Below are 18,527 nucleotides of genomic sequence, written 5' to 3' on the forward strand. Positions count from 1 at the left end.
TGTATATTTGTCCAGCGCGTAACTAGCACAACACTGTTGCATTTTAACAATTTTTGCATAAAAAATCATGTTGCACAAGTGCTTTTTTATTCGTAGTTAGTACAGTATTCAGTACACATAGCCGATATGTACTGCACACAATTTTTCCATTTCATGATATAGTTAAATAAATAAGTTCGGCATACTTCCATCTTATCCGTATTTAATATTCTTATACTTTAAATGCAAACTTTTAAATAAACAAATAATTATAGATTTATATAATTTGTATTAGATTTGTGCAAAATTTATTGTAGGTCTGTTCATGACATTTATTTAGCACTCTAAACTTATGCTAAATAGCTAAAATATTAAAGTGTTTCGTTTTTGCTAAATAATATGTATAAAAGGTGATCCTTAATCCTTCAACAGATTAATATATTACAAGGCATACTAATGAGCTAAATTATGAAAACTTTTAGTTAATCCCGTTGTACTTATGTATATGCGATATTACAATTTTTCACTTCACAATTTTAGTATTAGATTAATAGGCTAAATTTAATTAGCGAAGAAGTGTTGAACGATTAACTAATAATATAATATTTATTTTGAAATTTTTTTGTATGTAAATATAATTACTATAAATGGCATTAATTATGATAGAAGTTTTAGCTGGAACATTCTGTAAAATTAGTTTTATTATATATAATATAATTTATGAACTTTATTAGAATAAGGTAAGCAATTTATATAATTATTGCACCGCGACTCCAGCCTCGTCATAGTTTTTAATCGAATTTAATATACCGAACACTGTCTCTGTCACTAGTAACAAATAAGATGAATTATTGAACAGAAAATAAGCCACAATTTATTATTTAATTATTATATGAAAGTTCTTTAGAAACATTTAAATAATTAATCATTTTTTAATTTTTATTTATTACGCTTTGAAGTACATTTAGATTTTTCACATGAACAGAGTATCATAAACAATAAGTGCCGATTTTACAGTCCTAACTTAAGTCTCTATACTAACTTAAGTCGTGCTTGAGTCATCAACATTATTGTCCCAATCATATTTAAACTAATAAAGTTTTGAGTTCAAGTTCCGACTACGAAATAGGCTTTTATAGTTGTTATACCACTGCGCTACTCACACTCTGTTGCACAAGTTCCAACTTTGACTAACTGTTGTTCAAAAAGTTGCTTTTCATATAAACTAAGAGTAAAATAAGTCATATATAAAATATTGTTTATATATAATGACTTTTTGCTAATTGTATTTAAATCAAATCAAAATGTAATTCTAAACATTCAGTTTATCAAGCCGAGTATTTTATATAAATCATGAAATCACTTTCATCCATGCATACATATTTCGCTATCATAGGTTTGTACTAAAAATGTGCACAACAAAACAAAAATGCAATAAAACCCGCCAATTCGCATATGTCAAAATATACCGTGGAAATAAAGATTGCATTATTGATATTTATTAAATTTGTTATTATAGAGCATTCGCTATGGGAATTCTAGGACTTTCAAAATTAATCGCTGATGTAGCTCCTTTCGCAATGAAAGATAATGAAATAAAAAATTATTTTGGTAAAGCCTTAATTTCTCATAACTAAGTGAAGAATCATAAAGACAGCTTTTAATTTATTTTAGGACGTAAGGTAGCAATTGATGCTTCTATGTGTTTATATCAGTTCTTAATAGCAGTACGTGCAGAAGGTGCACAATTAACAACCGTAGATGGTGAAACTACGTCGCATCTGATGGGCATGTTCTATCGTACAATACGCATGCTGGATAATGGCATTAAGCCTGTTTACGTTTTTGATGGTAAACCACCAGATTTAAAATCCGGTGAGTTAGCCAAACGTGCCGGACGTCGAGAGGAAGCAGAAAAGGCGTTACAAGCCGCTAAAGAAGCAGGCAATGAGGCTGATGTTGATAAGTTCAATAGGAGGCTTGTGCGCGTTACTAAAGATCATGCAAATGAGGCAAAAGAATTATTGAAATTAATGGGTGTACCGTTTGTAGAAGCACCTTGTGAAGCTGAAGCGCAGTGCGCTGCTTTAGTTAAATCAGGCAAAGTATTTGCCACTGCTACTGAGGATATGGATGCGTTAACCTTTGGTTCAAATGTATTGTTGCGTTATTTAACTTTTAGTGAAGCGCGGAAAATGCCGGTTAAAGAAATACATCATGAAAAAGTCTTGAAAGGTTTTGAGTTAACACAAAATGAGGTTGGCATTGAAATAACTTATTTTTAATGTGAATTTAAAGCTTTTAACATTTCACAGTTTATTGATTTGTGTATACTCTTGGGTTGCGATTATTGTGAGGGTATTAAGGGCATAGGACCAAAACGTGCAGTTGAATTAATAAATACCTACCGAAATCTGGAGACAATTTTAGAAAATATTGATCGTAAAAAATATATTGTTCCCGAAAATTGGAATTTTGAATTGGCACGACAATTATTTATAACACCAGAAGTAGCTGATCCAGATAATATCGACGTTGGTTTCCTTTTGTCAGTAATATATTTCCGTATTTGATATATTTTATTTTTATTACAGCTTAAATGGACAGATCCAGATGAGGACGCTTTAGTTAAATTTTTATGTGGCGATCGTCAATTCAGCGAAGAACGCGTGCGTGGTGGTGTGAAAAAAATTTTAAAATCCAGGAATACACAAACTCAGGGGCGTTTGGATGGTTTCTTCAAGGTAAAACAATAAGAATATCTATAGTTATGGTATTTAAATAGTATGAAGAAAATGTGATTTAATTAATTATAATAACCGTGTATATATTTAAGGTACTATCGACTACAACAGCAAAACGTAAACCTGACGAGGATAAAAAAAGTGCAAGCGCAAAGAAACCTAAAATAGCAGGTGGCTCTGGTCGTGGGAGACGTCCAAAATAATATTGTTGAATTTTATATTTTTGAACTAACAAATTTAGTGTACTTCTTACTTTTTACTCCTTAATACACGTATACTTTTATTCAGAAAACGGAATAAGCAACTGTTTATTATTGATATTGTTATATTGTGTTTTTACATTAATTTTCTTGTGAAATATATTCAATTTTGTTCTCAAATTTTGTGTTATAATATGTAGAAAGGTTTCGTAGTGAGTTAAAAAATACTATTTTAATAAAAAAAAAAACAAAAAACATCTTCGCCCAACGTGGGGCTCGAACCCACGACCCTGAGATTAAGAGTCTCATGCTCTACCGACTGAGCTAGCCGGGCTTGTTGACATTTGATGTCAAATATTCTATATGAGTAGAAATTAAATTATTTATTTTGAAAGCAAATTCCATAATCGCACTTACAGCGTAAGCCCTTATATCTTCTAATCAAATATCAAAATCAAATATCTTGTGTGAAACTGAACGACAAATTACAGTACATAGTTTCACACTAATAATATGATGTACCTTCTCCATCCAGTTAGAGAGATATTCTTCAAGACTCTAGGCTGTATGCGTTTCAATGAAAACCAGTTGGAGGTGCTTAACCTATCCTACTGACAGTCAGCTTCAATTTCAATTTAGAGTTCTCAGAATCTTCAGGTGTTAGTACTATTTAATTCAATTTTTAAAAGGGAACGTGTTTAGTTAAGAATGCAGTGGTTAATCAGTTTTTAGATCTATATTTTTACGACTAGCATCATGTTTATTGTTGATTGGAATGTGTCTTCAGCTTAGAGATATAATGGATTCGAATTTAATATATAATACATAAAGATACAAGAATTTCAGGAGCATTTAGTTCCTATATTGCAAAAAAAAGAACACATTTTTGTGAACCATTCTAAAATTTATAAAATACCAATATATTTATAAAATTTAAATTTTGTAACAAAATTTTTAAACTTATTTTATACAATAATTTATACATAACTTAAACGTTATACAGATTTTAATACGGATATACGGATTCTTACTCATATATTTACATTTCTAAAATGCAATTTTATAATAAATACTGTTTAGCTAAGGCACGCAAAAATCGTGTTTTTCTTACTGCGGCCGCTTGATTTTTTATTTCTTCATTATTGTTAGCATTCAACTCCAAGGAGCTCATGATGGACATCTGCAAAAAGGATAAAAATAAGTGAATTAAAAAAAATTATTTTTAAATAAAAACGAAAAAAAATCTCGCCCAACGTGGGGCTCGAACCCACGACCCTGAGATTAAGAGTCTCATGCTCTACCGACTGAGCTAGCCGGGCATTATGCTGTCGATGTCAAATATTGAGTTTTGTTATAGAATGAGGATTGTACAAATGAATTTAATAGATAGCCCCAGATATACTATATCTGATAGTAGATAGAAAATATAAATATATTATTATTATGCTATTATGTTGAAGCTGTTTTGAGCTAGTGCACTTAAGCACTTATACTCTTTTTTACCTCGAGGTTTCTTCAAAACCCCTATCTACACCTTGACTAGATTATTGTTTATCACTTCATCAGACTAAGCAATAATTGACCTCAGATCTGCATACCTCCCCGAGGAGCCTGTAACCATTCTGAGATTTGATAACGCGGTGTTGGTTAGTCTGTCAGATTTCGTAAATAATTTCAGGGCTTATCCTTTATGTATTTTTTGATGGGATCAATCTTGATTTCTCCAAGAGAAATACACATTAAAAAAGTATGTATCTCAATATTCTATTTGTAAGATAAAAAGTGTAAGATAATAATATAAGCGTGATTTCAAATCGTAGATAGGGTTTGATATAGAAAACCGTCAATACGTAACTTCATAAAAAAATTAAGACGAAGTTGAATCAAATTATTGTTTTTTTAGCTAACAAGAAATTGTCTGGAATTCTAACGTTTGAAAAGTCATTAATCAAAAGCAGTTAAATTATCTAATCAACGTTAAATTAAATTAATCTTAATGTCAACCGATGGAAATGTTTTAAATTGAGAGTTGTGAAACTACTTAAAAGCGAAATTACACCCCCGACAAATTTAGGCTACATTTAAAATTGTCAGAAAACATCTATAATAAACGCAATGATTATAGTATCCACTTTAATGTGCTTTTAAGGATGTGTTGTTTACTTTTTCTGGATGAATCAACAGGTTCACTTGGTTGAGTTGCATTTAAACATTCGAAATTATAACTTCATATGAAATCTTCTGGAGCAACCTTGATTGTAAATTACAAAGGTTTCGCGTCTATTTTTAAAGTTTAAAAGCAAATTTACTATAATCTTCGTTAACTACTTTCTGTGCTTACCAACAAGCATATCCCTTTATGTATATGTTTATGTACAAAAGATGTACTCCAGTCGTCAAAATAATTTGTCTATAAAATTATTATCACAAATACAATCGTCTGGTTTAATATCTGGTCTAATACTATCAAATGATTATAGGATAACCATTTATGCGTTACTATGATCATAGTTATAGCTAATCTATAAACGTTAACATTCTAGAATTAGGAACTTAAGAACTTAATGTTGATTAAAAATATCTGCTTTAATCAGTATATAAAACTATGCCGGATATATAAAAAGAGGAGTTATCATGCTTTGAAAACGAATTACTGAAAAGGCGGATGCCGAGGGGAGAGCAGCTCTGTTCGGTTAAGAAAATTGTCTTTAAGAAAATATGTACTTTATAATAAAAATATAACTGGGTGGGGACTTGTATCATTACATAGCTAGAAGAGATATTTGATTATGAGAGTGTCCGTTTACAGTGATCAGAGTTTTCACTGCATATGTTTTGAGATTCCAAAACTATAAAAATCTGATAGATTTTTGTATCCAAGTTTCAAGAGAATAATTTATTTATCAGAGATCTTTTCATCATTATTTTAAGACCCTAAAGTTAATACCACTTATGCAGCTGTATTATTAAGGCAATTGCATATAGTTACAAAAAAGTCATAGGGACTGCTTAAGTATTAGCAAAGATATTGTATTATATACATTTTTAAATTATATTATTTTAAATGTATATAATACAATTATATTATTTTATTTTAAATAATCTTATTTGCTAATTAAAAACGTCAAGACTTTTTTAAGATTCGTTTTCTTTTTGCTAATAAATTGTTTTATCATATTCTTTTGCAAAAAAAAAACTTATTCGCCCAACGTGGGGCTCGAACCCACGACCCTGAGATTAAGAGTCTCATGCTCTACCGACTGAGCTAGCCAGGCATATTCTCGGGTTTTGTCAAAACCTTATGTCGAGCAAAAGGACACCAGTTTCTAAGGAATTCTGTACCACAAGGACATCCTACTTATTGCCACAAAATAAAAATTGAATATGTGGAAACATACAGAAAAATTAAAATAAATCATTAATCAACTTACGGCTTCTAATTTTCGACTGTGTTCTCCCCTTTTGGTATGTAAATTAATAACAAATTCCAATAAGGTTGCATCCCAAATACAATTGTAATAGGCGTCCATCGCATCCGTAAAATTGCAAGATTTCTCTGAAAGATTCTTATTCACTAAGCTGTAGTCAATATCGTCCATGAACTATAATAGATAATAATAATAATAGTGCAGTTAGTCTACAACCTCAACAAGATAAGAAAATGGTATTTACCTGACACAAAATGGTTGCTTGTGTGAAACAACCTAAATTGACCGCACAACGCATCATTCTGCGTATCAGAAAATCGTCCGCAACATTTCGTTGCAACGGGCTATGGCAGTATTCAGTACCGGATATCAACGCATTAACATAGCAACGCATTGCAGCTTCATTATTATTATTTGCTGTGAAATAAAAGAATATATATATATCATATTATATGTATTAAAATGTACGTAAAACTCTGAAACTCATATCATATATATATTATCATATATATAATATTGCTTTAAGATTAATAGTCCTCTAGACAAATACAGCATCCTCGTTGAGACAGCAATAAACTTTTCAACAAGTCTCCGGGTGCTATCTCTAGGAAAGAAGGACATGCACCAGAAACTGCTCTAGCCCAATTGAGTTCAGGGTATAGTCATGTGCTAAAACAGTTTCTTGGCACTTATAAATATGTCAATCTGTTTCCATGTCTCAATGCATACAATAATTTGCGCTGTATTGATCGTTGGTTTCGATCCATTAAAGTGAAAAGGTTTGTTCACCTCGACACACTGGTTTCAAACACAACCCACAGACTTTTCTATCATGACTTATTTCGAAAAACCTCTATTCTTCTTATTTACCCCCAACCTAATTCATATCCCAACCCATGTATTCGTATTTTGCAATTCCTTACATATATCTTCGGATAACAACAACAACAACAACAACATACCAAGTTCTAAATCTCCTTTCATTTTCAGCCAAGCCAATGTTTGAGGATAATATTTAAGTGCTTCTGTTAGCAACCAATGCAATGTCTCACTTACAGCGCGACCATTGTATCCGGTATGACTACGTAAGAAATATGTTTAGAGTTTCTTTTAAATCTTCTATAACGCTTATTGTACTTACTTATTTATATTTGTTGGCCACAGCTGCATGAACTCCCCACTTAAGTCATTATTAGGATCTTCCTTTAAGAGATTCAAAATCTTACCCATTAATGATATGCACACAGAGAATAACGTTTGACTACGTATCCGTTTTAAAAACGGACGCAATCCCACTGAAGCAGGTAAACTTGGTGAATTGCGCGCACTGCCTGAACCATTGGTACGTTTTGGAATACTTACAAACATCGACAGCAATATATCCCATGCTTCTCGACTTACTTTTTTGGGACCCTTCATTTTTTCCATATCAGACATAGTTTTAGCAAACGCAATTGGCAACTCCAATTGTGGTAAGCATTTGTCCATAGCCATAACCGTATTATGCTCGCTTAAATTAAGCAGCATTACTACACAGCTCTCAACGATCTGTAATTTTTGGTTAATCGTTACAAAAATTCCTGCATTTCAATCAAGCTTCTTAATTATTCTTATTACCTCCATTCGCGGTATTATCGTCTCATTGGCTGCAAGTGCATTTAAACAATTTTTGCAACGATTGCCTATGGTTTGCAATTCCACGGGTTTGAGTTCCCAATCATCGAAGCATTTTGTTATTTGCAATAAAAGTATTTCCCATGTCACTAACTTCCCAATTTTTGGCCCAATTGACAAATTCGTATATTCTGTACGCTGCGTTTCATTTTTTAAGGCACCTAACAAGTGAAGCGCCACATTATATTCCTAAAAATATAGCTAATAATCTCAAAAATTTTTTTTTCTCTAAAAGTTAATATAACTTGCATTTTTAAGTGCCTGCGTTCGAGATTTTCCCAGTAAAACATATGCGAAGTCCTGATGAAAGCTTGGTGGTGTTGATAATAGAATCGATTTAACGGAGATATGTATTTCCCAACTTGGATTTACAGTCCATAAAGGTTGCAGCGGATTTGTAGATGCTAATTGAACCAATAATGTACGTACAGACTTAGAATCTGTACAATTTATTAATTGGCGGATTTTGGAATGAACGTCAAAATGCCGTGATACTTCGTGTGGCAAACCTAATAGATTAATTTAACTTAATTAATTTTCAAAATTTTAATTTTATATAAATTTATATATAATTGGTGACTTTCAGTAACATTGTTATAAAAAATTATTTTCCTCCTACTCCGCTAATTATTATTTCAGTTATGTTTATTGTTACCAGAGTTGAACCGTGCTTATGCCTCTACTAGACTTTAGGCTGGGAAAGGAGAATGTAAGAATTGAATGGTGTGAATTGAAATAGTCTGAAATTTTTGAATTTATTTTGGATCCATGATTAAAAATATTGGCACCTCAATGAAATAAAGCTACAAATTAAATAGTATAATCACTAGTTTGATGAGCAAAGCAAATAAAAGCAGCTTGTTTACGTATTTTAAATACAATAAAGGAGTATTGGGACTCTGTAAAAACCTCCCAGCTATCAAAGAGTAAAAGTGCCAAGATACACTAACTCGAAAAAGACTCAACATGAACATGAACATGAACATTAAAGGATGTATAGGTTAAGTAAAACTGATTTGCTGTAAACTTTACATAGGTTTCTATATTGGTTTCTATATATTGTCTATTAGTACCTCAGTAAAAATTTTATAGTAGTGTTTTGATATCTTTTGTGAATCTTAGGAGTGCTTAACGATCCACCATTGGGATGTTCTAAAACTTTACAAATTGAAAGTTGTTAAACATATTAAGCAATTTGTGATAACGCAGGTTATAAACTTAAGAGATATATCGTAGAGATATATCCTAGTTGTCTGCATTTTATGCATTGTTGTTGTTATTGTAAAAGGAATTACAAAACGAATACATGAGTTAGGATGTGATTAGTTGAGATGGAGTCGAAAGAGGAAGTTGGAAAGGACATTGTTTCGGATATGGTAGGGTTAACTGCGTGGGTGAGTCGCAATCGAACATAGAATGGCTTGAGGTGAAGAAACTGAACATTTCAATGGGTCGTAGCCAAAGATCAATAAGGCTTGAGGCTTAGTATGTACATTAGTGCATAATTGCTTGCATTCGTCACTTTTAGTAAATCTGCGACAGTTGTAATCAATAAACTTCCTGCGACAGTTGTGTATTTGAGAGAGTGCGATAAATAAACAATGTATTAGAAATTAGCTAAAATGTTCCAAATTGTGGGAAACAACAATTGTACTTGTAACACAAAATGACACTATTTGCATCACTATATTTTTATTGTTATTGAATAAATACTATACCTTCAGTCACTATTGTCCAATCGTTGCTCTTAGCAGATTCGTCCACAACTATTGTCTCTTTCACTATATGACGGGCGATTTCTTCCAATTCGACATTCGTAAATAATGTATGTTTCTTAAGCTCATTAAGGTATTCAGGATTCGAGTTCTGCTCATACATTGTATTGATTACAAAATGTTTCAATTTATTTTGGTCAGTCGGTGTACAATGTGGATACAATACAGTGATAGCCTTTAAAATGAGAAAACTTATTAAAAAAATTGTACCAGACATTGGAATGCATTTTAAAATGATATTTACATCTAGAATTGTTGTCCATGACTCGATTTGTTTGTACTTTTCGAAATATTCTACACATGCAAACATTTTGCCCTTTTCAAATATTGAACGTACGACGTTTAGTGCCGCCACTTGTAGCTTTAGCAGATTATATTCCGACGAGTTGCGTAAATTATTACATTCAATATCTAGTTCTACATTGCGACGTGCAAAGAAGGGTATTTCTCGTGCTAAATTATCCTCACTTAAAATTTCAATTATATTATTAAAGTCATTAATTTGAGATAAACTAAATCGTTCCATTAAGGTTTGGCCTTTCATACTGACACCACAAGCCATAAGATAACTCTCAAGTTCATTTTCGTTGAGCAGGCAAAATATATAATCTTCAGGTTGCTTGGATTTTAGCTGATATTCTCTCCTCATCTCGAGAAAATTTGTGTAACACTGTTGAACCACTTCACGTGCTAACCTGTATTGCTTAGTGTATAAATAAAAGTTAACCATATCGAATTGTATTTGGGCACGGAGTTCAAATTTGGAAATTTGTTGCATGAAGTCGAAATTTTGTTTTATGTTATCACTATTAGAATGAAGCGGTTGAAACGTTTCGTTTGTAAATACATAGAATGGTTCTGTTGATTTACAAAGTTCCGTTAAATAATCGATGCTGTCTTTTGGAGCAATATCTGGCGCAAAATGTGTATGCAATGGCTCGACAGGTACAAACCTATAAATCAATTATTAATAAGTAATTTAATTGTTCCAGTGATTTAGTGATTTTTAATTTAATTACATATTGCCTATAGTGGGTCGCGCAGATTTCATAGCAATGTCCTTTAATATCTGCAGCCTTAATACCCAACGATGATAGAATGTGAATGCAAAACGTGCAGCTCTTTCGTTACCATCAGCGGCTGCAAGTAAATAATTGAAAATGCGGATGAAGAAACAGTCTTTCGTTTTAATTATTTACAATAATAGTAATGTATTAGTAATAATTATTCTAAGTATTATAATACATACTAATATTTTTAGTAATGGCTTATATTTTTAAATTTTTCTTAACACAAATTTAAAATACTGTTCGCGTTTGACAAGTCCTTTGGAATGAAGATAATTGATAGTGATTTTAGCTTACCTATTACAGGCTGGAAATCAGCTGGTAGCGGTATGGATATTAGTTTGCCACAAGCTAATGTTAATAAATCCCGTAATAAATATAGTTGTTTTGATGTTGGTAAGTTCTTCTCCAGAAAATCTGTTAAAAAATTTTGTTATAAAATGGATATTGACAAACGTGTATGTTCGTTACCTAAATCCCATTTTAGCCATGTAGCAACCTTCAGAGCTAAGATTTTTAATGCCAATTGTTTGCGTTGAATTCGGAGTCCTTCGATAGCTGCTGGTTTTTTTTCTTCGGAATCAATATTCATGGGCCCTACACCTGATATGTTTTCAGAATCTGACGCAGGCATATTGAATTCATAATTTGGCATTAAGGTATCCGGAGTCATTGAAATAAATTCTGTTAGTAGCGCAACGGCACTTGGTTCTGTTGTACGCAAAACGAATTATTAAATAAGTTCAGTTTTAATTTTAATTAATATTTTTACCAGGTGAATTTTTGCTCAAGTGTTTTGTTATTTTGTGCGGATCTAGTAAAAACTCAAAACATAGTACGGTTTCTGCAGCCAAAGGCACAGATTTCGGTTTTAATGGATCATCCATTATATTAATAATAATCTTATTTGAACGGGTAATAATATGTTTTGTATTTGTATTTCATCTATAAATGTTGCGTGTTAAATAAATAATCCAATCAGCTGTTAGCGTGTTTAACCGGCAGTATCGCGTTGCCAACTGCTTATTTGTAATTTAAAAGAAATATTTAAAAACTTTTTATGTATAACTGATTAAAAAATATTTTAACATAAAAAAACCTTTTTATTTTTTATTTATTTGAATGCATACGTATATATATATGTACACCGAATATACACAAAAATGTGTTTTTTTTAATTATAAAATTCATAATCAGTGAAATAAAATTATGATTTAAATTTTTTTCTATATATAATGAGTTGGACAAAATAAATAAAACGCACATTTAGGTTATAGTTTATTCATATTGTCTCCTTTAGGCACTTGCTCATTTATAATAATTAGTGAACGTTCACATCATAATAAACTCATTTATGCACCTGCTAGAACTTTTATAAATTTTACTTAATAATATAGCACACAAAAAATTAAATATATAATTGATATTTTAAATTATTTATATAAGGGATATTCAGGATGTCTGGACATTGTTTAATGTGTATAATTGCAAATTCAAATAATCGTGAATACATATTCAAAACAGCTCGTATTTATTTCCTTAAAAACATAACTCAGATGCGATAGACATAATTTTAACAATGCCAAAAAAAAAAATGAAAAGCAGAATATATTCACATTGTCCGATATTGTTAGATGTAAAATAAATACAATATCAAACAATTTCACAATATTACAAAATTGCAAAATCAAACAAAACTTTACAGTTTCGCTAAAGTATTGCCCAGCGAACAGTAAAAAAAGTAGCATCATTCACAATAGAGTCTTGAAAATCAAATATGCTAGAGGTAATTGGTGTTGAAAATATGGTCTTGAATAGAGAATTGTTTTTGTAAAATCAAAAAATTTGCACATGCAATAATACACTGACATCCTGAATTCCTCTATACATTTTATATATCAATTACATATTCAATTAATAAAAACAAAGACTTTATTGAATACTTACTTTCTCAGTACCTTTGTTCACAGCTCAGTTGTTGTTTGTTTTATATATAAAACATATGACACACATTTTAAACTTTTTTAATTTCCCTTGTGTGAAATTTATTTTTAAGGGTTGCATTCGACATATCGCGTCTTAAATAAATTGATTTATTGATAATGAGTTTATTTATATGAAAACACTTTGTATGGTAAATCTGAAATCTGAAAACCACCTAAATGAGACAGTGTAAATGTCCTCTTAGCCATATTTTTATAAATGTGAATAATATGAAGGAAACGAAACCTACAAATTATGAAAATCATATCATATAATTGCCAAAAAATTAAAAAAATTTTGTTCTAGTCTAATTTTTTGAAAACTAAATATTTTTGATCAAATACTTTAAAATAAGAATTCATAATTAAATTCAAATATGAAATTTATCGTTCATATTTGGTTTCAATTTCTTAATGAATCTATTATATCGATATGGAAAAGAATATATAATGTACTATAAAATCTATATTAATTATTGAATAATTAAAATAATTATATTTTATTAAAGTGGTTTTCCAATATTTTGACTATCTTCGATAGCTAATTGTGTTGTTTGAACATAGTATAAACTTAATAACTATGTTGGATGAATAGTTCACACTTACAGTTATCGAACCTCGTTAGCTGATTATTGATAGACTTTGAATAGATCTTGTACACAAAATAGTTCTTGTTACTATACATAATTGCGATAGTGTAAATATACTATAATACTACATTCAGATTAAGAATCACTACAAATAGTTTTATTTGAAGTCACAAGTGTGAAAGTGATTCAAAATAGATATACTCTAAATAATAATAAATAGAGCGATTTATGTATTACAATATTCTACAAAATAAAAAAAAACTTGCGTTATTTATATTACATAATGAAGAAGTTTATTTAATTATTTTAATTGATACAGCGTAAGTTTTAATCAGCATTTATAAATGATTATTACTAAAGCTATTTATAAGAATGTGGTACAAAGATCACAACCTTATTAAAAACTGTTGACGTACTTATCAATATGCACTCGAGTCTGATAATAAGAATGATATATATTGCTTATATTGATCGCAAAGGATTGGATGTAATATAATATATTTTTGTATTATTATTATTAGGAAGAGATTGATATGAATGGTGTAAGAAATGCTATGTAAATGCAGCGATATTTTAAGTTTTTAATTGAGATTATGTTGGACTTCTATTATCATGGCGCCAGTGAAACTATTTATAATTTGCAATGATCTAGTGCTAGTTAATATACTTCAGTTTATTTGCATAACAGAATTAGACGAAAGAATAAAGTAGTTTGATCTGCTTTAAAGAAACGCGATTATTGGCGTAAGTAGTACATTAGTCTGGTATCCGTCACATATACACCATCTTCTAACACGTATTGTATTGAAGGTTGAAGTTACCTGCTAGCTTATAGTTCATAGGTAACCATATTTTCATGATGGCTATTTAGGATCTTTTCGTTAGTATCACCCTGTAAAAATATATAAAACAATTATTTGAAAAATGTATAATTTTAATTTGAAAGTAAAATAAATATTTCAACATAAATAAGTAGAAAACTTAGTTGAAAAGGAAAGGTTATCTTGATTCAATACCGAAATTTAGTCGAGTAAGCATAATGATAATCATTAGTAATAAAAATCTGAAATATTTAAATAAGCTTATTTTGATAAGCTTTTAATATTTGCCTTACAATACTTATGTATACTGAATTTATTAATGTGTTGACAATTTTTAATAATATAATTAAGTACAATATATATTTATATTGAGTGCTAAAAGATTTTGTTGCTAAGATACTTATTTGTTAGATAAGGATTTCATAATTAGAAAGTAGTTTCCCTATCAAGTTTACTTGTAGAATTTCCAAATAAAAATTTAATCAAATTTTAAATATTTGTGTATATATATGGACTAATAGGGTAAGTTATGAATGCAACCCCAATTGAGGCTGACTTAGTGACTAGAAGTAGTATTTTTTAATAATAATTTAAAAATATACAATAATTATCCATACTTTATACATTTACTTAAAGCTATGACCTGATGTCGTCAGCTTAACCTAGCGATTCCCTACTCTTTTTATCTCTTTAATCTTGTAGTGAGTTTGATAATATAATTTGTAACTATATTTTAAGTTTGTTGCCTATATTTTATGGCTTAGTTAAGATATACGTATAAATTCAGCCAGTCCATTCCTATCCCAACACCCTAGGTTAGTTGTACTTTTTAAATTCTTTAAGAAGTTTAATAAAGTATTCAACTGTGGTTTATATATTTACTTAGACTAATGATGAAAGAAAATCCCAAATAAATTATTCTGAGAGAGCACATTCAGAGATCAGTTTTGAACTCCCTGAAATATTTATGAATTTCATTATAATTATTTTCGCATATATCATCTTAATAGTTATAAATTTGGTGGTAAAAGTTTTAGAACTGTGATTAGCTATACGTTAGTAACTACAAACCTAAAGGAGACATTTCGAAAATTAGAGCCGGAGCATAAATATGCCTAAAAATATGGTCAGGGATTTTTTATTATTTATTTATTTTCAAGGATATAGAGCGATTAATTGCTGAACTACTATAATGCATAATCTTAATGCATTATAATAATCTTAATGGTGACAGATATTCTCTCTATAAATTGGAAAGAAATACTGTTGTTCATAGTAGACACCTTCTTCGAGTTGATAAGACTATATCAAAAATCAATATCTTTTCGTTCTGTTATAATATTAATAATATTATTATTAGTTATTACTATATTATTATATAATATTAATAATATTATTTACTTATTTTAGTTATTATTATACTCAATTCCTCTACTTTCTGCAATTTACCAATAACAGATGAAAAGCACTTACGCCATGTGCAACTTCCAGGTTAACATGACCCACCTATAATAAAAATCCTAATGAGATCCTCGGAACTCATCAAATAAGACCGCGTAAACACTGTAAGGCTTACTGCAGTTCTTTCTGGTCATTGGTGTGTAGGAACCCACGCAGAGAAACTGTCCATTCCCCATAATCTTCATTGCAGAAGTTGTGGAAACTCGCAGGAAAAAGAAACCATAATACATTTTCTATGTGAATGTCCGGCTCTGGCATCCAGAAGATATAGGTTCTTAGGAACATACTTCTTTGATAGTTCAACAGACTGTTCATCGGTGAAGACCTATTAAATTATCTAAATTCGGCGTGATGGAGTGCACTGCAACCAACCAACCAACCATTGTGCTCATACTATGTAGTGCTAAATCATAGAACTGTACCTTGAATGCGACGCTGTAATTGAAAGACTGTGTGTAAAAAAAAGACAGAGAGTGAGATGGAGACAGCCAGAGTAAGAAAGAGAGAGAGAGAGCGAGACAGATAGGTACAGAAAGAGAGAAAATCGGAGAATAAGAGAGACATATGGTAACAATCGAAACAAGTAATGAGATTTTTATATTATTTTAGTAAAATTATATAAGCAACAAACATTAATTTAATTTTACATAGATATGTATATATTAAAAACATGAGAAAGAATTAAAACATTTAAGTTATAAAAATGATTAAAAATATTAAATGTTTTATGTTAATTTTATTGTCACATATTTTTTTTTTCTATTTTGAATATGGCTAGCACCTGCAAGATCAAACAAAATTATGCTAATTACTGAATAAAATTGTATAAACTTAAACTATTGAATTAATTTTTTGTCCCATCAAATCAAACTGTTTTTCAGTTCTTCAGCTCCATGAAATGATACAAGTTAAAGTTTTTGTTTCATAATTAATAATATAAAGCAATTTGTAATTATAATTTTTGAATTTCTATATAAAACCAGTTAATAAACTAATTTAAAACTTTTTGTATTCACATTTCTTGCTTCGTCTCATTTCCTTAATAAAATTATATCAACAATTATATTTTATATAGCAGTGCAGTTTGCATGAGATTTTTATTATTTCTACTGAATTCCATTATGCAGAAATAAGATATTTAATGATCTTCATATACAAATCATATGTTAATAAGCTGTCATTAAGTTTTTGAGTTTAAGTATTCTCTATATTTAAAATAAACAAAATATTGCTTTTTATGTCGATTTTGGTGATTATAAATAATGAATAAGAGCAAATCCACTTACAAAACAATTCCTAATAACTTATAATAAAAAAAATTATAGCATGCTATAAAAAATTAAGCTTGTCTGCTATATCCATATATTATGCGATAAAAACGTTTATCCAACAAGATACTGTATGAGATTGATTTTAAAGTATTTTTTAAACTTCAGCATTATAGACATTAAAGAAAATATTATTTGTTTAATTATATATATTTTAAAAAACAATGTTTCAGTAAAGACAAACAAATAATTTAAATTTGAATTAATTTTTTTAAGTGAATTAATATATTAAGTGACATACAAAAATAATTGTGTGTTAATAAAAATGATTTTTTAAAGTGAGACCTTTATAACAAAGAATTAGTTATTTTTAATAATTTCTATACAAATATATATAATATTTTTGTAATGATCAATATAGCTTAAAACAAACAACAACAACAACTACAACACCTTTTTCGCTTTTCCTTTAAATTTAAGATAATTTTTATTTGTGCTTTTCCAAAAATATGTATCTCCTATAATATTCTAAAAACAAAAATTTTTTAAAAAAGATACAAGTATGTATATGCTTTGTTTCAGTTTTGTATATATCTTATATCTTTCTAATGATTATTGTGTTTAAAAATTTCTTTTAAAAAGTGAATATAGTCGCATACTTGAATTTGTGTATTTTGCAGCTGTTGACAATATTTTTGGAAAGCTTCAATATATGGCCCCTCGTGGTATTCCCCTGGCTAACGTGTTGCGTTCGTCTAATTTATTGACAGAATCGCACATGTGTCAAAATATTTTCTTTTGTTAAAAATTGCTTCCAGGGTTAAAAGTGGCATATATACCTTAAACATTTATATTTTTCTTAAATAATTATTTAATATTGCAAAACTTAAAAATCAATAACATTTCATAAAATACAAATATCACACCGTATTGACGACGTATATAATTTATTTAAAGAAATAAAATTCAATTAAATTTGTGGGAGCCAGCAGGTCTGATGTAAGAAGATGGGGCTTAGTATTGTATGGTCATTTTTTTCTTTATAACAATTAAGTAACACAGAAATTGTTTATTACTTATTGATTTTATTATTATGTTGAAGCTGTTTTGAGCTAGTGCACTTAAGCACTTATACTCTTTTTTAACTCGACGTTTCTTCAAAACCCCTCTCTACACCTTGATTAGACTATTGTTTATCACTTCATCATCACATAATTTATAATAACAATGTAAAAACTCTATAATAATTTGGTCATAGCTAGGAAGCAGGGGAGTGGGATTCAATTTGTCTTAAAGTCATCTTAATCTTGTTTTTTTTTTTGCATCCATTGAGGTGTCCTGTTATTCCGCTTTTGGACAACATGACCAAACCATCTGGTACGTATTATAAGGCGTAAAAAAAGTTACTGAGGAAGGTTAAATACACAGCATTCGTGACAAAAGGTTTTAGTTGGATTTCTGTTGCATCCATAGAACTAAAATATTTAGTAATAACATTTTATGGAACCCAACTGAAGTGCCGTCTATTTGCGGGTTAA

General features: G+C 29.7%; 2 protein-coding genes and 3 non-coding genes across 5 annotated transcripts; 1 reads left to right on the plus strand and 4 right to left on the minus strand.

Moving 5' to 3' along the window:
* The first annotated feature begins 1,299 nt into the window (after window positions 1-1,299).
* LOC119684065 (flap endonuclease 1-like) lies at window positions 1,300-3,103 on the plus strand. Its single transcript, XM_038098014.1, has 6 exons — window positions 1,300-1,375; window positions 1,499-1,590; window positions 1,654-2,237; window positions 2,295-2,513; window positions 2,574-2,723; window positions 2,816-3,103. Exons 2-6 carry the CDS (start codon window positions 1,509-1,511, stop codon window positions 2,924-2,926), a joined length of 1,146 nt encoding a protein of 381 aa, XP_037953942.1. The 5' UTR covers window positions 1,300-1,375; window positions 1,499-1,508; the 3' UTR covers window positions 2,927-3,103.
* An 81-nt stretch (window positions 3,104-3,184) lies between these two features.
* Window positions 3,185-3,257, minus strand: Trnak-cuu. Its single transcript has one exon. It is a non-coding gene; the product is annotated as a tRNA-Lys (tRNA).
* Window positions 3,258-3,927: 670 nt separating this feature from the next.
* LOC119685178 (integrator complex subunit 8-like) lies at window positions 3,928-11,901 on the minus strand. Its single transcript, XM_038099396.1, has 13 exons — window positions 11,640-11,901; window positions 11,339-11,578; window positions 11,165-11,284; window positions 10,820-10,940; window positions 10,045-10,753; window positions 9,744-9,975; window positions 8,275-8,534; window positions 7,969-8,214; window positions 7,493-7,899; window positions 7,314-7,432; window positions 6,596-6,768; window positions 6,355-6,525; window positions 3,928-4,103 (listed from the first exon to the last, which is right to left on the minus strand). Exons 1-13 carry the CDS (start codon window positions 11,752-11,754, stop codon window positions 3,984-3,986), a joined length of 3,033 nt encoding a protein of 1,010 aa, XP_037955324.1. The 5' UTR covers window positions 11,755-11,901; the 3' UTR covers window positions 3,928-3,983.
* On the minus strand, window positions 4,170-4,242 carry Trnak-cuu. The gene has a single exon. It is a non-coding gene; the product is annotated as a tRNA-Lys (tRNA).
* On the minus strand, window positions 6,126-6,198 carry Trnak-cuu. Its single transcript has one exon. It is a non-coding gene; the product is annotated as a tRNA-Lys (tRNA).
* Window positions 11,902-18,527: the final 6,626 nt, after the last annotated feature.

Source organism: Teleopsis dalmanni, chromosome 2 (assembly GCF_002237135.1).
Source record: "Teleopsis dalmanni isolate 2A chromosome 2, ASM223713v2, whole genome shotgun sequence".
Lineage (NCBI taxonomy): Eukaryota > Metazoa > Arthropoda > Insecta > Diptera > Diopsidae > Teleopsis > Teleopsis dalmanni.

Excerpts from the sequence above, each read along its gene's own strand:
- LOC119684065 (XM_038098014.1), top strand. The coding sequence starts at position 1,509 with ATGGGAATTCTAGGACTTTCAAAATTAATCGCTGATGTAGCTCCTTTC. Across the intron at positions 1,591-1,653 it reads TGAAATAAAAAATTATTTTG|GACGTAAGGTAGCAATTGAT; the intron begins GTAAAGCCTTAA and ends AATTTATTTTAG. Across the intron at positions 2,724-2,815 it reads GTTTGGATGGTTTCTTCAAG|GTACTATCGACTACAACAGC; the intron begins GTAAAACAATAA and ends TATATATTTAAG.
- LOC119685178 (XM_038099396.1), bottom strand. The coding sequence starts at position 11,754 with ATGGATGATCCATTAAAACCGAAATCTGTGCCTTTGGCTGCAGAAACC. Across the intron at positions 10,941-11,164 it reads TGATTTCCAGCCTGTAATAG|CCGCTGATGGTAACGAAAGA; the intron begins GTAAGCTAAAAT and ends ATTTACTTGCAG. Across the intron at positions 6,526-6,595 it reads AAGCAACCATTTTGTGTCAG|TTCATGGACGATATTGACTA; the intron begins GTAAATACCATT and ends TATCTATTATAG.